We start from the raw sequence: 22,582 nt of genomic DNA, 5'->3' as shown, positions 1-22,582 counted from the left end.
CTACTTCACCTTTGATCGTGTCTACTACAGGCAAGTAAGGGGCACCGCCATGGGGGCACGTTGTGCCCCTGCGTATGCCAACCTCGCCTTGGGTTGGTGGGAAGACACAAGGGTATACTGTTCGGAACACTTTGCAGAGGGGTTAGGCTTAGGGGTACTTTCCCATGCGGTAACTGCAGTATTTGCCCCTTTACCACTCGTGATGAGAAAATTATGGTGCCTTTTTTGTCTTCGCAGACCCCTACCAAGACTTATTTTAATTGCAGGTCCCGGAACTTGATTTATGCGTTGGTTTGCCCATGCCCAAAAATCTATGTGGGCCAAACCACGCAGGAGCTCAGGAGACGTACACAACAACATCTATCCAATGTAACTACAGCGCAAAGGGACAAGGCTAAGGGGAAAACCCTTACGTCAGTGGCAACACATTATCTGGATGAACATCATTCGCACTGGGCTGGCACGAAGGTCCTAGGACTTGAAGCATTGAATATGAATATGAGAGGTGGAAATGTTACCCTTGAACTTTTAAAACGGGAATCCAAGTGGATCTTTGACCTAAACAGTGTCGTCCCATTTGGTATCAATGAAGACCTGTTGTTTACTGGTTTTTACAAACAGTAAAAGGGACAATTAGCTGTATATACAGCTTTGGTTTTTCTTTATGCCTTGCATCCATGGATGTTTGATTAATAGCCCATGTTAAGGGATACATCTCTCTTTGTGTATTTTTGTATTTTATTTATAATTTTTTTGTATTTTTTTGTATTTTTTTTTTTTTTTTTTTTTTGAAATTATTTTAGTTATTTTGAGATGTGTTTCCTTTGGGGCCAGTGTATATCATATTCCACTGTATTGGGTGCTTTGAGCATTAATGCTTTTGGATTCTGTAAATTTCTCTCAAATATAGGACAGGGTCAACGTTGGTCTTTTTTGAATGTCAACGTTAGGGCTATCGTACATTACACTCCACTGTATTGTGTGCTGAGGGCATAAATGCCCTTGACAGCTGTAAACCCCTTATGAGTATAGGATAGGGTTCATGCTTTTCCTTTTTGAAAGCCATAGATTACCTACTCTATAGAGTTTGGCTTTAGTACTAGCAATAGTTAAGCATAAGGTACCAAGTAATGCATGATAAGGTTTTGTACTGTTTCCTGCTAATGATTTAGGTCTTCCATGTATTTACTTTGGCCACAGCATCATTATTATTACTCTGCAGCTTGGAGCAGCCTTTGCTTATTGCTTCCATTATTATGGCATATTCCTCATGGTGATGTTCACCCCTCCTTTTTCCTCCCCTCCCCTCCTCTCCCCTTCCCCTTTTTCCCATCTCTTCATTTCTGTGCTAGCGCTGTTCACCATTGTTCAGCGCAGCCTTGGTAAGCCCACAAGTCACCGGTGCGCAATCGCATTTTTGTTTAAGCGCTGCTACGGCAACCATTCTTCTCACTCTGCGCAAGCGCTGTAGATTGTTTATGCGCTGCTACGGCAACCAAGAGCGGAGTGCACACTTCCGCTCTGGGACGCCGGCGCATGCGCAGTAAATACAAGCCGGGCCCGGCTGATAGGAACTTCGTTCTGGCTTCTCCATGCGGTCCGCCCGCTCACACAGCTGCCACTCGGTAAGTTATTGCAGCCACGCTATTTAAGCAGAAGGCAGCACACACAGACATCACCCCTGACGAAGCCACCGCTGTGTGGCGACACGCGTTGGGTGTCTGTTGCCCGCACTCACCTATGTTAGGGTACACATGCCCTTGTATGCTATTGTGCTCAGGACTGGGTTCTACGGGTCTTTGCCTGCTCCTGCACTTTGGGTCACCGGTCTCTCCCGCTTTGGTGGGTATTTTAATCCTGGTATGGTCACAGCATTTCTGTATAGTTTGTATCTTATGGATTGTGTTTATTACTGCTGTTTTTCAGGTTGTATGCCATCATGGGGTGCTGACACTTCTGTTATTTGACAGGCACCGTTAGCCAGTATTTGGACCATGGGGACAGTTTATCTGTAGCAATTGTGCTAGTTATAGGGTCGTTCGTTGTTCACTGTATTTGGCATGTGTATTTAACCCTTCATTAGGAGGTGCGGTGCTTAGGCCTTATTATAGGCTGTTTGGTTCAGGGATATGTTTGATCCCTTTTTAAATGTTTTTAAATGTGCTGTCTTTTGCATAAGTGTTCAATAAAGGTTGTTATTTTTTATATTTTACATCTATATGGTGGTGACTCCCACTCTGTCAGGTCTATCTTTTTTTTTCTTTTTTTTTTTTTTTTTTTTTTCTCTTTATTTATATACTACTCTCCTTTGGTGTTTCAGAGAAGATCTACTCTGAAAACCCATCCGGGGACCAGACTAGTCCGGCGTTGCCCCCAGGCCGGCTATTCCCAGCGCCGCTGTAGCTGATTGACAGATCTCTCCCCTCCCTGCGTACATGATAAAGAGACACCCATCAATTACCTGCAGCGGCCCTGAGAACAGCTGTCCGGGTCGGAGCCAAACTAGTCTGGTCTCTGGCTACAGTCCCCGGACAGATCTTTAAGGTGTACTTTACTGAAATGTCGGAGCGTTTTGCAGAGTAATATACCGGGCTGCATTTGTGCTGCCCGCAGTCCGGTCAGCAAGAATCGTCTGCCAGATTCCCGTTAAACTCGAGAGGCTTTTTAAGATTGACCATGCACGGATTGCCAAATAATACAGAAAATTACTAACAGATCAAAAAACGTCACACAGTTAACATCTGGTGAATGTCGATAACTTACCACATTACTCAGTCCACACTCCGCCATGTCAAACACAACCGTCAGGAGTTTTCCCGGCTCCCTTTTGGCGTAGCGCTCCAACCAAAACGCAACACATTTCTTCTTGTCTTCATTTGTTTTATTATCACGTACATGGAGCTTTACTCGGAGCCAAACTAAACAGATACAGATAATATATTTATGTTATTAGTTCAGACTGGTTACCTATAATGAAAATAGTCATCTGATACATGCCGCCTGCGGGTTGGGCGGCATGTACCAGCCACTGGCTGAATGATCACATCCATGTACCATGCTGTTGATAGCCGCCAGGGTCAGAGACACACTACTGACTAGTCAGACAGGCGGGAACCCGGTGGCTTCTCGATGCCCGCTGATGGTGACTGATAAGCCTTGGTCCTGTGTGCGCGTACAACTATGCCCATGGGCATCTATCAGCTGACAGGTTCCCTATAAACAACATGGAGCTTATATAAAAAAAAAGTCGTAATCTAAGTGTTGTAATGATAGAACAATAGGGACTTTTTAATTAAAGCATATTATAAAAAGATTCGATTATAACAATCAATATTAATTCCGGACCACCCCTTTAGCCAACCAATGAAAGTACGTCTAAACACGATGGGTTTTTTTTAATCAAAATTTCAGTATAATAATAGTATACTGTGTTAATCTACCCCCAAAAATAATGTTCATGTGTTCAAATGAAGCTACTTGGCCCCATCATTCAGGAGGACAAAGCAGAAAAGGCCCAGAAAGACCTCATTCTCAACTCTCCCATACACAGCAGCGCTCCTTCCGCCTAGTGCTCCTGTGTTCTGTAGGAGGGTCCTCACCAGACATGACTTATCCCCGGTGGATGATCTGATCAGCAGTCTGAAACTGGACAAGCCGAATTAAAATTTCCCCCCAAAACTGAATTGTTCGTGGCTCCCGTATACAAGACTGTTGGCCAAACCCATTAATATCGGCAGGTTCGGCGGACATTAGTCTGAACTGGGCAGAGCGCTTGAGGTATTTGTAAAATTAGGTAAGTACAATCTTTAATGAACAACACATAAATTACACTGTGCCATTATGTACTAAAAACTAGGCCAAAATCCAGAAGTAGTATGTGAAAAATTAAGTACACTCTTACTTCTTCCAAAGGAATTAAGAGGGTAAGTATTAGCCAGGTGCAAGTAATTGTTCATCAAAAAGTGTAACCACCACTATAAAAGCAGAAGTTTTGGCATTTTGCTGGTTCAAAGCATTCAGATGTGTGTTAGCAGAATGCCAAGGAGGAAAGATATCAACAATGATCTTGGAGAAGCAATTGTTGCTGCCCATTAAGTTCGGAAGGGTTATAGGGCAATTTTCAATCAATTTAGAGTTTATCAAGGAGAAAGATTATTCACAAGTGGAAAACATTCAAGACAACAGATGATTCAAGACATTGTCTGCAGCAATTACGTGGGATGAGAGGTCATCACAGGAGGCCATGCTCAAAAAAACAAACAAACAAACAAAAAAAATCAGCAGAATCCACACAAGGAGTCCTCCACATGACATTGTAAAATATACACTGCTCAAAAAAATAAAGGGGACACTAAAATCCCGCATCCTAGATATCTCTGAATGAAATACTCCAGTTGCAAATTTTTATTCATTGCATAGTGGAATGTGTTCAGAACAATAAAACATAACAATTATCAATGTAAATCAAAATGAATATCCCATGGAGGTCTGGATTTGGAATGATACTCAAAATCAAAGTGGAAAATCAAATTACAGGCTGATTCAACTTCAGTGGAAATGCCTCATGACAAGGAAAAGATGCTCAGTCTGTGGTGCAACGTGACGTTGGAGGATGGAGCGAGACATGATGTCCCAGATGTGTTCAATCAGATTCAGGTCTGGGGAATGGGTGGGCGAGTCCATAGCTTCAATACCTTCATCTTGCAGGAACTGCTGACACACTCCAGCCACATGAGGTCAGGCATTGTCCTGCATTAGGAGGAACCCAGGGCCAACCGCACCAGCATATGGTCTCACAAGGGGTCTGTGGATCTCATCTCGGTACCTAATGGCAGTCAGGCTACCTCTGGCGAGCACATGGAGGGCTGTGCGGCCCTCCAAAGAAATGCCACCCCACACCATTACTGACCCACTGCCAAACTGGTCATGCTGAAGGATGTTGCAGGCAGTAGATCGCTCTCCACGGCATCTCCAGACTCTGTCACATGTGCTCAGTGTGAACCTGCTTTCATCTGTGAAGAGCACAGGGCGCCAGTGGCGAAGTTGCCAATCCTGGTGTTCTGTGGCAAATGCCAAGTGTCCTGCACGGTGTTGAGCTGTAAGCACAACCCCCATCTGTGGACGTCGGGCACTCAGACCATCCTCATGGAGTCGGTTTCTAACAGTTTGTGCAGACACATGCACATTTGTGGCCTGCTGGAGGTCATTTTGCAGGGCTCTGGCAGTGCTCCTCCTGTTCCTCCTTGCACAAAGGGCTGCTGGGTTGTTGCCCTCCTACGGCCCCCTCCACGTCTCCTGGTGTACTGGCCTGTCTCCTGGTAGTGCCTCCAGCCTCTGGACACTACGCAGACAGACACAGCAAACATTCTTGCCACAGCTTGCATTGATGTGCCATCCTGGATGAGCTGCACTACCTGAGCCACTTGTGTGGGTTGTAGAGTCCATCTCATGCTACCACGAGTGTGAAAGCACAACCAACATTCAAAAGTGACCAAAACATCAGCCAGAAAGCATTGGTCCTGAGATGTGATCTGTGGTCCCCACCTGCAGAACCACTCCTTTATTGAGGGTGTCTTGATAATTGCCAATAATTTCCATCTGTTGTCTATTCCATTTGCAAAACAGCATGTGAAATTGATTGTCAATCAGTGTTGCTTCCTAAGTGGACAGTTTGATTTCACAGAAATTTGATTTACCGTACTTGGAGTTATATTCTGTTCTTTGTGTTCCCTTTATTTTTTTGAGCAGTGTAGTTTTGGCTCATTAAAAATGCTTCCTCCAACCGCACAAACTAAAAGCTATTTACAAATCAAACACAAAGCAGCTATAACTTATAATAACATCTAATAACTACAAACACAAACTCTGTCACTGACAAACACACGCTCAACTAGTTTTCATCTGACTAACTGCAGGGAAACAAAGACTCCAGTCATGGAGGAGAACAAGGCCCGACCTCAGGCTCAGTCACAAGACTACTGTGTCTTCCTGGATAAAACAAGGCGCTAATGAAATATCACACAGATTTCGGTCTGCGCCAAGTGGAACATTATCATCCCTACGAGATGAAACAGCGGCATTGATGTCGGGTGTTTACATGACTGAGCTTGTATTTCACCCATCTCACTTCTACTGAATTCTTCATTCTACCAAACTGAGAAACCACAATAATGAATCTATTGGGCAGTGACCTCTGCTATATTCTTTGTCACCCGGCATTCACTTTATGGACACGACGTGAAAGAGCCCTCCCATGAAGTTTTTTTTGTATGTGCCTGTCTTCTCCAGGATCCAGTGTCATTCAGCTCCTCTTCTCAGTGATGTCACCACTCTCCAGACTCTTCAGGTCATGCTGGGTTCTGTGTGACCGGAAAGTGACTTTTACAATGTAAGTCTATGGAGCATGAGAACAAGGCTCAGAATGAGACTACATAGACTAACATTGTAAGAAAGACTTCTGGGTCACGCAGAGAGTGAGTGGGAGAGTCTCAAGAGTGGTGATGTCACTGAGAAGAGGAGAAGACCGGAGGAGTCGGCTGTACTTCAATACATTAATACACACACCACATTACAGGCATGTATACGCAGATTTTGTGAAAAAAGAAATGTCATGGGAGGGATTCTTTAACAGTGGTAAGACAGACATGCACTAACTTGCAATTGCAATAATAATGCTATACTATATAAATATATAATGTAGGGCTGAGAGATTTAAATTTAAAGACAATTTTAGACTTTAAACTCAATTTTCTTTTTTATTGTGGGTGTCAGTAAAGGTGTGGGCCATTTTCAGGTCATCAAATCTACATCAGAAAGTGATGTAAATCTACTCCAGCGTAACCTGTTCACACTTGATGATAGAAATATATGTCATGGAACGTGTCAGTCTTTGAAGCGGGCTCAGGAGCAGAGCCTGCTCCACACATGGCAAATGCTATGAAAGGGCAGCTGGTAACAAAGGATGGAGGCGAGAGGTCAGGGCAAATGCTAGGAAAGGGCAGCTGGGTAACAGGGGATGGAGGTGACAGGTGAGGGGTCACGGCAAATGCTAGGAAAGGGCAGCTGAGTAATGGAATGGAGGTGACAGGTGAGGGGTCACGGCAAATGCTAGGAAAGGGCAGCTGGGTAATGGGTTGGAGGTGACGGGTGAGGGGTCACGGCAAATGCTAGGAAAGGGCAGCTAAGTAACGGAATGGAGGTGACAGGTGAGGGGTCACAGCAAATGCTAGGAAAGGACAGCTGGGCAACGTAATGGAGGTGAGGGGTCAGGGCAAATGATAGGAAAGGGCAGCTAGGTAATGGGATGGAGGTGACGGGTGAGGGGTCACGGCAAATGCTAGGAAAGGGCAGCTGGGTAACGGAATGGAGGTGAGGGGTCAGGGCAAATGCTAGGAAAAGGCAGCTGGGTAACGGGATGGAGGTGACAGGTGAGGGGTCAGGGCAAATGCTAGGAAAGGGCAGCTGAGTAATGGGTTGGAGGTGATGGGTGAGGGGTCACGGCAAATGCTAGGAAAGGGCAGCTGAGTAACGGAATGGAGGTGAGGGGTCACGGCAAATGCTAGGAAAGGGCAGCTGTGTAACGGAATGAAGGTGAGGGGTCAGGGCAAATGCTAGGAAAGGGCAGCTAGGTAATGGGATGGAGGTGACGGGTGAGGGGTCACGGCAAATGCTAGGAAAGGGCAGCTGGGTAACGGAATGGAGGTGAGGGGTCAGGGCAAATGCTAGGAAAAGGCAGCTGGGTAACGGGATGGAGGTGACAGGTAAGGGGTCACGGCAAATGCTAGGAAACGGCAGCTGGGTAACAGGGGATGGAGGTGACAGGTGAGGGGTCACGGCAAATGCTAGGAAAGGGCAGCTGGGTAACGGAATGGAGGTGAGGGGTCACGGCAAGTGCTAGGAAAGGGCAGCTGGGTAATGGGATGGAGGAGACGGGTGAGGGTTAACTGCAAATGCTAGGAAAGGGCAGCTGAGTAACAAGATGGAGGAGACGGGTGAGGGGTCACGGCGAATGCTAGGAAAGGGCAGCTGGGTAACAGAGGAAGGAGGTGTCAGATGAGGGGTCATGGCAAATGCTAGGAAGGGGGAGCTGGGAAACAGGGGGCGGAGGTGATAGGTGAAGGGTCAGAACCTTTATTGCAGTTTATGGAGGGTATATATCAGAGGTGAGAAGGCACAGGGGAGAAATTAAGAAGGAGGCACATGTGAGAGTGTTAACTCTTACCTCCCCTCCTACACAGAGAAGACAAAAAAAATACACAACACTGATGTAGGAGTGGAGGAAAAATCTTACACACAGAAGAACAGGAGTTTCTGACAACATCCAGAGCCCTGAAAAATAGTGGAGGCAGACGAGAGGGCAGGGATGCAGTATGGCTTCCAAAACCCCCCATACATTTTCCACATCAGAGAGGAGTGGTGCAGAGGCAGAGGCAGGCGTTGGGAAGTGCTAACGGTGCACTTTGTGGCCATCTCTTGGACCTCCACAGATCAGAGAAACATGGTTGTGGTTGTCTAGGCAGGAGTAGATGAGGTAGTGAGGTAGCCATGCATGCATCTGGTTATTTTTATTGTACTTTGTGGGAATATTGAAAAACTAGGTGTAAGGCAAATGGTGAGGCTGAGAATGTCTCTCTCCTCTCTCTGCTTTAAAGGGAACCTGACAGCTGATCCTGCCCAATCCGCGGCCAGCATGTATCAGGCACGGCCTGTATATTCTCAGTCTGGTATATTTGACACTAAAATGCTGCGGTGTTTCAGAGAAAAACCTACTTTAAAAGGCTCTGGATATCGAGTTGTGCTGTAGACTGGTCGGACAGGCGGGTCCCTGGTGGCTTCTCCCCGCCCGCTGCCCTGTAGTGACAGGTCTCTGCCTAGAAGAGCACTTTTAAAGCATGTTTCTCTCTAAAGAACCACCGTAGATTATGTGAATAAAGACATTTTTGAATGATTGGATTCTGAAAAAGATGAAGCCGTATGTAAGCTCTGCTTTATACTTACATAGTTTGTTGCCTTCTTTATCGTAGCCATGCAGGTAGGTGGCTCCAACATCAAAGCACCACCGGGGTAGAACAGATTCACTCAGATCTGGGAAAAAGAGAACCAAAAAAAAAATTAACTTCAGAGCAAAAAGACAAACGTCACTAACACAAGGTGTACCCAGAACCAGGCTCTTTTCACACATTTTGGCTTCCATAAGTGCACATGCTAGAAAAGCTCCAACACTGCCCAAACTGGTTTCCATGGGGTGGATCCAGTGCATATGGTGAACGTATACTGCAGATATAGGAACAGGATTCTGAATCTCTCTACTATGGGCCATAGTGCTAAAGCAGACAACTCTCAGCATCTAAAGTACAATCACCCTTTAAGTGCAACATATTGTGACAAACACGTACAGTTCACATCTATGGAAAAGGCCAGGTCATAAACCAACAGTAATAAAAGTACCGGTAATACTTTTGTGCCCTAATGGAAGGTCTGATAAGCAACTACAGAGTACAGCCATAGATTGCTGTAGACCCTGATCATAAAGATAATGTCACGGTGAAAGGAACTTAAAGGGGTTGTCTGGGAATATTTTTATTTTTGTCTTATGGGGCTAAGAACTGACAGGCAAGTAGTTGCTAACTACATGTCTGTTGTGCCCGACGCCGGCTTAGAGCGACCACAGATTAACAGAGCAGCTCTTCCTGTTCCAGAAAGCTGACGAGGGGACATAAATACCATCATCATGCTGATCGATAGCCGGCTCCCCGCAGTTATGCAGCAGGGAGCAGACTATCAATGAATATGATATCAGCAGTCATGGCCCATCAACAGAGCAGAACGGAAATGAAGCTGCTGCCGTTTCTACGTCACCAGAATCCTTGGAATTACTGGAAGTAGCGAGTTGTGACTTCTCCGAGTTGGCAAAGATCGGAGGATGAAGAAACGCACATCGCTCCATTGAGGACAGAGCATTGTTGGAGTTCCAGAGCCACAATCTCAGGAGCACTTAGGATCCCCAGCGATCAGTCAGTAATCACCTATCCCATAGATTGGGGTTAACGATTTTTGGTTTTTTTTTTAATACCCCTTATAGGTAAAGGCCTATGAACCCTACTTGGCTTCATCTGAAAACAGATCTACAATAATTTGCACTGCAGCCATTGTATAGAATGATAGTTACATATTCCCTGTACTTCCTAAGGGACAGATCCCTATCTTGGGTGGATGTCTCCTGTTTTTAATGGACAGGAAACTTGTTGGAAGATTGTGACGGTCTGAGCTCAGAAGTAGAGATATGAAGCCATGGCACACAGCCCGCCTTGTGAGTCCGCACCTTCATGTTCTTATGAGCCCGGTTCCTAAGCTTGGCGCTAAGTCTAATCACCACATACCTTCAACATTAATTTCACTTGGACGAATTCCAGGAATCAATTAAAAACACATGACCGCCAAGCTAAAAAAACATCCTGGAGAGTCTGGCATCTCGTTCTGTTCATTAGCCCAGGAGCTTATTAGCAAAGTGCAATAATCCGGAGCTAGAGACACGTCCGCGGTCTGTAAGAGCGCAGCACCGTGCACATTACTGGCTTGTAGAAGGGAACTGCATGGATTCTGCTAGTGTAACATCGGGTCAAAGAAAAGCTAGGCCATAATGCAATAATTATGGTCTACCCAAAGGACATTGTTTCAATGTTGCCAAACAAACCATGTTTGTTCAGTCTTTCTAATTGTGCTGTTATGAACTTGTACATCTAGCATGCTAAGTGGGACTTTAGAGTCTCAGCTGTAGCTCTTGGGTTTCTCTGAGACCTTGCAGTGAATTTGCTGGATGGTCCACTCCTGGGAAGATTGTTAACGGTCTTTAAAGGGAACCTGTCACCACGTTTTTGGAAGATGGGATAAAAATAGCGTTAAATAGGGGCAGAGGTGGGCGTTACATTAGTGTGTTTGTTATGCGTTTATTACCCACCTAAGTTGCCGAAATACCTTTGCAAAGTCTCCGTTTTCGCCTGTCAATCAGGCTGGTCTGGTCAAAAGGGCGTTGTCTTCCCCCAGATTTTGCGTAGTTTTCCGTTGGTGGCGTAGTGGTGTGCGCATGCCCAAGGTCCCGAATCCACTGCCAGGGGATTTAAAAGAGCGCGCTGTTCGTTATTTCCTTGGTGATCGGTGGGCGCGGCCATCTTCCTTTGGCCGCGCGTGCGCAGAAGCGGCGCTCTGCTGGCCGCGGCTTCAGGAAAATGGCCGCCGCGATATCCATCTGCGCACGCGCGGCATCCCGCAGCCATTTTCCTGAAGCCGCGGCCAGCAGAGCGCCGCTTCTGCGCACGCGCGGCCAAAGGAAGATGGCCGCGCCCACCGATCACCAATGAAATCACGAACAGCGCGCTTTTTTAAATCCCCTGGCAGAGGATTCGGGACCTTGGGCATGCGCACACCACTACGCCACCAACGGAAAACTACGCAAAATCTGGGGGAAGACAAGACGCCCTTTTGACCAGACCAGCCTGATTGACAGGCGAAAACGGAGACTTTGCAAAGGTATTTCGGCAACTTAGGTGGGTAATAAACGCATAACAAACACACTAATGTAATGCCCACCTCTGCCCCTATTTAACGCTATTTTTATCCCATCTTCCAAAAACGTGGTGACAGGTTCCCTTTAACCACTTACTGACATCCGCCATACACGTACGGTGCAAGTCAGCAAAGAGCAGGATCACGGAGTGAGCTTGTCGCATACCCAGCAATATCTAAATCTCTGATTTGGTCATAGTATGAACCCAGTCAGTCAAAGAAGTTTGGGAGGGGAAACAATAACACCACCATTCACATATTCTCACCCTATTAAACTGTGAAGGTTTGTACCCCAAAAACACAATTGGCACCCCCGCTCAACGACGGCTAGCCCTAAAAGGTCCTATAATGCCCTATAAAACCATGACCAAAGGGATTCTACAAGATCGCCACCTATAAACCTCAATCAACTTTAGGAGAAAGATAAATCCCTCAATTTTCCAGTTTTATAGGGCCTATCAGGGCTAGACATCTTTCAGCAGGGGTGCTAATTGCATTGTTAGGGTACAAACCTCTGTGGTTAGGTTCAGGCGAGAATAGGTGAATGGTAGGGTTATTGTTTCCCCTCCACCATTTTGACTGACTGGGTTCATACTCTGCCACGACGGATCTGTATGACTAAATCAGAGAAGCTGAAGCTTGGACCTTACAACAGGAGCATGCTTCAAAGTCCACCAAGGGTTGCTTTCATTCAAGGTCCTGAAGTTTCTGTGGTGGTCACTAGAGTTGAGCAGGGCAACTGCTTGTTCAGAAAGCTAAAGCACTTACCGAGTTTTATGCTGAGGGAACCCGGCGTCCCACATGTGTCACGGCTGTGTGACCGTCACAACACATGCATGGAGAGCTCAACAAACAGAGTAAAAATACAGACTTTAGTCAAGAAATCAACAAGCCGCCGGAGCTGCTTTCCAATGTCGTGCCCTTTTTTTCTGCTTTTGTTACCAGTACCCCTTATGGCAGCACCAGTTGTACTAAACAATTGCTCTACCTCGTTATATAAACCCCCCAATGGTCCTCTACGTTAATTAAGAAAAATAGAAATACCATGTGACAAAAACATTTTATATAAAAGGTCCAAAGATCAGCAGATGAACCACAGCCCTAAATAAACCCCATGGGTTCACTGCCTTCAGGCCATGCTCCAGCTCTCCCGAGTCCCACAGTATTACAGCACATTCTGCGGTATATAAAGGGCAGTAGGATATCCTACAAGTAAATATACAAATGACTACAAATCAGCAGATGAGTAAGGTTACAGGGTGCAGCACTTATATGCATACTAGAGCAGGAAATGCAGATAAAAAAAAAACTGACACTACTCCCATCGCCCAGCTCGCCTTAACGTGCATCTGCAGAACTTTTCTAATTTATTTCTTTTTATATATATACCGCAATGCTTTTTTTTGTTTTTGTCTAAAAATAAATAGTCAAAGGGAAATATTGTGCGAACACCTTTTAGAGTTTGCTGGAAGGGAACTTTTCTATTCAAGGATATCTGGAGGTTATGAAAATGACTAATATAACAAAGGGAAGGTAAATTCCCAGCTTGTGAATTGCAGCTTGTCTTCAGAATGAAGAATGTGCGTTTAATGATTAATGTCAACAGGGAATTTGGCTTTCTCCTGTGAATAGGGAAGCGCAGGAGGCACAAATCAGAAGACTTTAATGTTATAACTCAGCCATTGTCTCTTTACTGTCTGCTAAAATATCGAAATTCTATTACAGGCACGGCACAACGTTGGCTCGCTGGAGATGAAATCCGACTTCACATTACCCATAAATCAGGTGTGATAAAGCGCCACAATAGAAATGCTGAAGTTTCTGCGCCTCTGACCGTGGGATGAAATATACAATTAAAAATCAATATCGTATATATAAACACGAGACACGAAACGTAAATCCAGACTATTCTATACTATGTATTCATGTGCCGACATGGAGAAAGACGCTATACCGCCACTGCAGAGAAAAAAAGGGTAAAAGCTACAGTCAATCGGAGCAAGTCCAACCCTGCAAACACAAGCCCATAGCACTATCCCTCCAGCACCAAACTTTACTGTAGGCACATTCCCCATGAATTTGACCTAGACTCGTCCATCAGATACAAGATAGCAAACCATGATCCGTCACGGCACAGAACACGTTTCCACTGCTCCAGACACCAGTGATGGTAGCTTTACATCACTTGATCTGGCACATTGTATTGCGCTTGGTGATGTAAGGCTGGAATGCAGCTGATTGGTAACCATGGCTATCAATCTCATGAAGCTCCGGTTGCAGTTAATGCCATAACAGATTTTAAGGTTGGTTCATCAAAAGTTTTACACCAGAAAACTGGCGCAAAATCAGTCGATCAGTCCAAATTGGCAGAGCCGGGGTGGGACAGGGGTGTATTTAATCAAAAATACTTACGTTTTGTACACCAAAAAAGCTACTCCAGCAGCACTCTATCAACGGTCGGAAATTCAAAAGCTCCAAGATACTCCAGTATGTGGTGATAGACAGCCTCCAAGTCCAGGGTAAAATAAAAAGTAAAACAAAACTTACTCTGCCATATAAAAGGTAACAACGTTTCAACCTATCGAAAAGGTCTTTATCACGTCGCTTGATAATGACCTTTTTGACAGGTTGAAACGTTGGTACCTTTTATATGGCAGAGTAAGTTTTGTTTTACTTTTTCACCTGGGACTTGAAAAATGCTACTCCAGTCCGTGACTGGAGTAGCATTTCTTGCGTGACGCAGAAGCCTCTTACAGAAAGATAATAATCGCAGAGCAATTTATGTCAAGGAGGAAGATGGTCTACTACATAATTCTACTGCGCAGCCTGGATCAGACGAACACTTTTGGGCATCATTTTGCCAAGGAACACCTCTTTGTAAGCCACTTTCCTGGGAAAACCGGTCCAATAGCAAGAACTTTATACATTTCCATCATGCGTATAATTGAGCTATATTACTCAATGATGGACGCAAGTATCATTTAGGTAGAGCATCATTAGATTCTAAGAAAAATGTCAAAAACTATGTGTATGATATCATAAACCCAATCAGTGTTTATCCTGGACAGGTATGTGACAGCTCACCATTAATGTTTATTTCTTTTCTCCATCTGAAGCTTTCATCAATCATCTTCAATGCATCGTCTGCCACGTTGTGCTTCCACAGAAGATAGCTCTCCACCCAGGCGTCGTCCGTCTGTAGCCGATCCACATCGCGGGAATCATATTTACTGGAATTGTCTGCAATGGAAACAACGGTTTATACGTATATACATGTCTGCCACGTGACAAGCAGCCGCTGCACAGGACACCTACACAGGCCATTGCAACAGATCGGCCAGAAGTTGGACTTTTATCGATCAGCTGATCGCTGGATAGTCTTCTTCCTAAAAAGGGGTCAGGAGGCGACACCTTTAACTGGAATATGACATCAGAAAAGGACCCATTGTTCAAATAGGGAGTAAACTTTCAATTGTTTTGTTTTATTTTTAAATAGCTTTGTCCATCATGGAAAGTTCTGAAAATTTGCATATCACTTTATGAAGGATCACTGTAGAAAAAACAAGATTGTAAATGGCTTCCAGATCCCTTTCTTTCTATTGACGGTCTATTTGTCTGTCTTCAGCTGCATTGATGATAAAACTACCGTAATTCAATAGGAGTACTGATGCTGGCAGTGAAAGGGTCAGTTCTGCACCCCTGTCCTCCTCTGTGTCTTGTGCTTAGCAACATCTCATCCCTAAAATTAAAGAAGCCCTCCTCCTCCTCCGCCCATCAAAATTGTTATCCTCTTAGTATATTGCAGTCATCATATTATATAGCACTGAGAACTTACAATTGCTCATTTTGCCTTTCTACCCAATACTACTTCTCTTTTCCATTAGGTCTATGACATCACGTGATTAAAAATTGACTAGCTGAATCCTTCTAAGCTCTATGTAGGAACAGAAGGTCAATTTTCCCTGTATGACTCATGAGTCATCACTGCAAAACGTCAAATTCTTTTACAGAAATTAAGACAAATTCCTTAATAAATTGATTTGCAAAGATTCATAACTTTACATGTTGCACAAACTTAAAAAAAAAGGTTTATTTTCTCTTTAAATCAGATGTTTATGTTACTATCATTTTTTAATAATTTTTTTAATCCCTAAAAAAAAAAATTAAATCTGACTAATCGGCCTAATATCTCTTACTTCCTGCTCTTTACATGTAGGAAAAAGCTAGGAGAAGAAAAACAGCACAGGGGGTTATGGTAACCTGATTTAGTTGTGTATACACAACAACCTTTCTAGAATTTATAAATCCAGCTGCTGAAGAGATCCAACGGATCATCAGACCAGGATTACACAGATAAGGAGGATTTGCAGATAATCTGTGCTGCTGGTATCACATCTGATAGATCCAAGTGCAGGCAGAAAGTAATTGCGGGCTTTCTTCATTCAGTCGACGCGTTTCGAGGTACTACAGACTTCTTCATCAGGACAAGAAAACCTTTGAGATTGAGTCATGAGCGAAGAACAGAGGCCAAGACACAAAAGAGAAAATACGCCCGCTACACGGTGGTGAGAAATAGCTTATATTCTTGGGATGTGTCATCAGTATCAGATCGGTGGTGGTCCGGCAGTCAGCACCCCAACTTTTCAGCAGTTCTTCGGTCAGGCGGCAGCCAGAACACAAACACTCCTTGCACCACATAGTGGCCATTACTGGGTACTGCTGATCACTGTGTAAATGCCTAAAGAGATGGACTACAGGAAGGGGACACAGGTCTTACTACATCGGCTCCATTTCTACTGTCTTCTAAGTTGCATACATGCATAACATAGAGGGGGGTTTTCATTGGGCAAAGCAGGAGCAATGAATGCCGAGAAGGGAAGGAAGGGAAGTTGCAGCACCAATAGTGCTGGCAGAATGATGCTAAAAAGGAACCATCCACTGAAAAGTGTGGATTGTAAGCTAGCATGAGAATCAAGACTGTTTCTGGACATATATTAGACTGATATGTGTAAAAGCAGTTTTAACCTGTTGTAGGGCATGAGGCCAGGAAGACCATGCTTTTCTACAAGTTGTGTGTGTAAGGGCAGGAACACTTTAAAGGAAGTTTGTCACCACAAAAATGCAAAGCGACTTATGATTTGATATGATAAATTCACTTTGATCCATATGCAAATAAGGGCTCGTCAGTCAGGGTTTGGCATGGCCAATGGCTCGAGGTGCACTCTTACACTATCCCATTAGCATTCAGCGAGCGCTCCCTAAACTCACAGCCTGTTCCTGCACACTAACACTGTAGGAGCAAATTGCGGGAACATAGGATCTGATATCTGGCTCCTCACTGAATCTGCTCGGTCACTAAGCTTCTGGATGTAACGAGTGGCATCAACTGACTGTGCCCAGACCGGCACTGAGAGCGGCAGCCCCGACACTGTGTGCCCACCGCTGGGCTCCGCCATGTCAGTAAGCATGCACAGGAACAGGGCTTGGAGTTTAGAAAGCCATCCTATCAAGACCAGGGCCGATGCTGGATATACAAATCATGGGGCGTAACAGTGCCCCGAGCCACTGGCCACACCAAGGGTGCACCAAAGTGCCCTCAGCTGCGCATGGAATAAAGGTGAATTTATCTGCAACTACAACACTAAAATGTAGATTACTGGCATGAGTCTAACAGGGGCGAACTCCCCTTTATAAATGTCTAAGGAGCTGAATTTGTATTAAAGGCATGAAACACTCCCTTTAAGTCCTCATGCTCTTTTTTCCTTTATTTTGACATTTCTAAAAATTTGTTGTTTCCTTTCCTTCAATATCGCCTGTCTGTATGGAGTCCACTTGTAAGTATAATTCTTACATGTAGCAGTTGAATTGCAGTAAACATAGGACACAAAATGCAGGAAACACAATAAACCTGTTACACCTGTAACGGGACTATAAAAACAAGAGCAAACAACAACTGAGAAAATTACTTGTGGGCTATACAAATCTGTACATTAAAGCTGAGGCTTCTGGGGATAACTAGCCTGATAGGTAGTGACCCGAGAGGTGTCATGTCCTCCCATAGCTAGCCCGATAGGTAGTGACCCGAGAGGTGTCATGTCCTCCCATAGCTAGCCCAATAGGTAGTGACCCGAGAGGTGTCATGTCCTCCCATAGCTAGCCCAATAGGTAGTGACCCGAGAGGTGTCATGTCCTCCCATAGCTAGCCCGATAGGTAGTGACTCGAGAGGTGTCATGTCCTCCCATAGCTAGCCCAATAGGTAGTGACCCGAGAGGTGTCATGTCCTCCCATAGCTAGCCCGATAGGTAGTGACCCGAGAGGTGTCATGTCCTCCCATAGCTAGCCCAATAGGTAGTGACCCGAGAGGTGTCATGTCCTCCCATAGCTAGCCCAATAGGTAGTGACCCGAGAGGTGTCATGTCCTCCCATAGCTAGCCCAATAGGTAGTGACTCGAGAAGTGTCATGTCCTCCCATAGCTAGCCCAATAGGTAGTGACCCGAGAGGTGTCATGTCCTCCCATAGCTAGCCCGATAGGTAGTGACCCGAGAGGTGTCATGTCCTCCCATAGCTAGCCCAATAGGTAGTGACCCGAGAGGTGTCATGTCCTCCCATAGCTAGCCCAATAGGTAGTGACCTGAGAGGTGTCATGTCCTCCCAACACACTTGTAATGGGAAATCTGTAATGAGATCAGATCCACTACAGCTTAGAGGGCTAGTCTCAACTAGGACATTTATAGCATATCCTTAACGAGGTTGTCCTATCTGGGACATGAATAACATATCCTGTCAGTATGCTATTAAACTCACATAGCTGTAGGTCCCACCATCGGGACTTGCATCTATTGCGAGAATGATGGCTGTTGTGCACACTGAGAAATAGACTGCGCTGGGGGGAAGCTAAGCCCCCTTTTTTCATGTATAGGAAGAAGTACTCCCTGTGGGTACACTGATCTAATATTGGTGATATCAGGGGTGCTAAGGTATAACAAGGCTGTACACCCTGCTGTCCACCCTGTCTATCTGATCACGTATTGGAGATACCAGAGGTGTTGATATAAGAAGCTGCTGTAGGGATTCGGAGAAGAATCCGAAAGTGGACCCTCTGGGTCGTGACTCTAGAGCCCCCGAGGACGAGTGGACCAGATGTAAACACCCCCTATACAGGGAGCGTTAGGAGCAGGTCCAAGGGGGAATGGAGACACAACAGCTAGAGCCAAAGGGGCGACCCAAAACAAAAGAGGGAGACAGAGGACTAGCAATAGGGAACTGGAACAGACTTGGGAAGTTAGATATATATGGGGTCACTGGAGAGGAACAAGGAAACCACGAGGCTGCAAAAAAACAAAAAGAAAGAACTAAAGAACAGGGATACCAACAGGAAGGGAAAACAGACGCGGGACTAGAGAAAGGGCAGGTAAAACGGAGACACACAATGGACTGGAGCACTGGACAGACACGGCGGAGACACTGAGCGGGCAAGGCTGGAACTAAGGACAAACACAGCGGAGACACAGAGCGGGCAAAGCTGGAACTAAGGACAAACACAGCGGGGACACAGAGCGGGCAAAGCACAACCAGCAAGGAGAATGGTACAGAGACCGGGGGAGCCTAGGACATAGGTACGCTGAACAAAGCTCAGAGAAACCTACAAAGCAAAGGCGTCTTACCTGGGAAGACGCCGAGAAGAAATACCCGATGGGTCCCGCCATGTTGGGGCGGAGCCATCAGGTCGCGACCTCCCAGGAGGCTCTGCGGCACAGGAGACGCGACTGCGCATCCGCGAAGAACCCAGACGCTGTGTCCCAGCGAAGAAAGAAGCAGAGCGGCGAGAGACAGAGTTGCGAGCGCGCCGAGGGATAGGAGAAGACAGGTGAGTATGTGCGGTCGTAACAGCTGCTCACACTGCTGCCCACCCTGTATTTCTGATCTAATACTGGAGATATCAGGGATATCAAGATTGCTGAGGTAAGAAGAAGCTGCTAACACTGCTGTTCACCATGTCTATCTGATCAAGTATTGGAGATACCAGAGGTGCGGATATAAGAAGCTGCTCACACTGCTGTCCACCATGTCTATCTGATCTAATACTGGAGATACCAGGGGCGTTGAGGCAATAAGAACAGGCTGCTCAAACTTCTGTCCACCCTGTCTATCTGACCTAATAATGGAGATATCAGGGGTGCTGAGGTAAGGAACAGGCTTCTAAGGCCCACGTTGCGGATTCGTGTGCGGATTGACAGCGGATTTCCTGCGTTTTTTGTGTGGATTTCACCTGCGGTTTTACACCTGCAGATTCCTATTATGGAACAGGTGTAAAACGCTGCGGAATCCGCACAAAGAATTGACATGCTGCGGAAAATACAATGCAGCGCTTCCGCGCGGGATTTTCCGCAGCATGTGCACTGCGGATTTTGTTTTCCATAGGTTTACATGGTACTGTAAACCGCATGGAAAACTGCTGTGAATCTGCAGCGTCAAATCCGCTGCGGATCCGCAGGCAGATCCGCAACGTGTGCACATAAAAAACAACAATTTGGAAGTTCAGTGGAATTAACCCCTGACTCCAATGAAGAGATCCATAAGAGACCGAATAAAATCCATTATTTATTTAATCAAATTTATAAAAACAATGGTTAACGTGTGTGCACATAGCCTCACACTACTGTCCACCCTGTCTATCTGATCTAATAATGGAGATACCAAAGGTGCTGAGGTAAAATTAGGTTGTTCACACTGCTGTCCACCCTGTTTGCCTATCTAATCATAATCAAATACTGGAGATAGCAGGAGTGCGGATGTAAGAAGAAGCTGCTCATACTGTATTCCACCCTGTCTGTCTGATCTAATTCTGGAGATATCAGGGGTGCTGAGGTAAGAAGAGGCTGCTCACACTGTTGTTCATAATACCTGATGTAATACTGGAGATACCAGAAGTAGTGAGGTAAGAAGAGGCTGCTCACACTGCTGTCTACCCTGTCTATCTGATCTAATACTGCAGAGACTGGGGGTGCTGAGGTAAGGAGAGACTTCTCACACTACTGTTCACTCTGTCTATCTGACCTAATACTGGAGATACCAGAAGTGTTTAGGTAAGAACAGGCTGCTCACACTGCTGTTCACCCTGCCTGTCTGATCTAATACTGGAGATACCGGGGGTGCTGAGGTAAGAAGAGACTTCTCACACTACTGTCCACTCTGTCTATCTGACCTAATAATGGAGATTCCAGGGGTGCTGCAGTGAGAAGAGGCTGCTCACACTGCTGTCCACCCTGTCTATCTGATCTAATACTGGAGATACCAAAGGTGCTGAGGTAAAATTAGGTTGTTCACACTGCTGTCCACCCTGTTTGCCTATCTAATCATAATCAAATACTGGAGATACCAGGAGTGCGGATATAAGAAGCTGCTCACACTGCTGTCCACCCTGTTTGTCTGATCTAATACTGGAGATACCAGGAGTGCTGAGGTAAGAAGAGGCAGCTCAAACTGGTGTCTACAATACCTGATGTAATACTGGAGACACCAGAAGTAGAGAGGTACGAGGAGACTGCTCACACTGCTGTCTACCCTGTCTATCTGATCTAATACTGGGGATACCAGAGGAGCTGAGGTGAGAAGAGGCTGCTAACACTGCTGTTCACAATACCTGATGTAATACTGGAGATACCAGAAGTAGTGAGGTAAGAAGAGGCTGCTAACACTGCTGTACACCGTCTTTCTGACCTAATGGCTACTATTTTAATTTTATAATGATTAGGTCCTTAAAGTAAATAATAGAGATTTGGTAATTAAAGATATACTGTATAGAAATGTATTTATAATGGCATTTCTTAAAATTATTGCTGTTTTCTACTTCTGGTGAACCTCTAGAAGTGCAGAAAAATAACTTCACAAGATATTGTACAGAACAGTTTTAAATGTTCTATTATTTCCGGTCATTTTTGAGTAGCGCTTGTTTCATTCCCCTCCCCTCTTGAAAGTTAATTATGCAAACAATTTGTAAGGATCCTAGACACATTTCTGCAGGAGTTCTCCGTGGTCCCTGAATACAGACTGATGGGGTGCTTGCTTCAGGTTTTGTTTGTTTTTTCTAATTTATAGGTTTAGTTTTCCAGTAATAATTGAATTAGTAGAATACTGAATGCCATGATAATTACTACAAACTGATTTTAAGGCCGGATTTTAACATTCTCTATGTAATTATTATTTTTAGGATAATAAACATCGCCGATTACTGCAGTATTATGAGCTCGGAGCAATTTTTTTTTCTAAATAATGAGATAAACCAAACAACTAAAGATATAAAGCATTAAAAGCATTAGCCGAATCTGGTGATTGAGATGGAGTGGACAGAAAACACGCTCAAGAAAAGATAAAAGGGAGCGCCTGATTTCAGACATTATCTATCCAGGTCACACTAAAATAGATCTGTTGCATAGTTACAATTGCATATTAAAATGTTTTTCTTTCCATTTAGGTTACGTTTAATAGGTCATTAGGGACAAAACAAACACAACACACATCCTAAACCAAGCAAAATAGGGGACAGATAAAACCTGCACAGCACTGAAATGAAAGAGAAGGAAAAAGGAAAAAAGAAGATGGGAAACAAGGAAGAAGAACAGCAAAAGAGGCAAAAGAAAAGGGGAAGCAGAACAGAGATAATGGAGACAAAAGAGCAGAGGAAGACAAATAAGAAATCAGTGGCTCCTGATAATGTCACATTATACTATGGAGAGATACAGGGCCGACATCCGAGGTAGTGGACAATCCCTTTAATTTATGCATGGTTATAACATGATGAAACTCCCGATTCAGGACCAAAAACGCATTTTCTATTTAACATATGAATCTTTTTCTACTCATTTTTCGGTACGGCTTTTCAAAGTTTGGATTATTTACAGGGGTGAAAAAGCGCTAACGATCTTTTTTCCACGATACATCCAAACCTTTAATGCATGAGGCATTTACAAAACAGGAAGCAGCAAAAACAAACAATACAGGAAAAAAGTAAAGAGGAA

At 44.8% G+C, this 22,582-nt stretch overlaps 1 protein-coding gene across 1 annotated transcript in view; it reads right to left on the bottom strand.

Moving 5' to 3' along the window:
* The window catches only part of MOSPD2 (motile sperm domain containing 2), a 118,453-nt gene that overhangs the window by 66,265 nt on the left and 29,606 nt on the right, over positions 1–22,582 (bottom strand). The window contains exons 3-5 of the mRNA XM_077294170.1: positions 14,647–14,802; positions 8,998–9,084; positions 2,764–2,918 (exon numbers count right to left, since the gene is read on the bottom strand). Of these exons, the coding sequence (XP_077150285.1) occupies positions 2,764–2,918; positions 8,998–9,084; positions 14,647–14,802 (398 nt within the window). The remainder of the gene's footprint in view (positions 1–2,763; positions 2,919–8,997; positions 9,085–14,646; positions 14,803–22,582) is intronic.

This window comes from Ranitomeya variabilis, chromosome 3 (assembly GCF_051348905.1).
Source record: "Ranitomeya variabilis isolate aRanVar5 chromosome 3, aRanVar5.hap1, whole genome shotgun sequence".
NCBI lineage: Eukaryota > Metazoa > Chordata > Amphibia > Anura > Dendrobatidae > Ranitomeya > Ranitomeya variabilis.
This window is presented reverse-complemented; position numbering and strand designations above follow the sequence as displayed.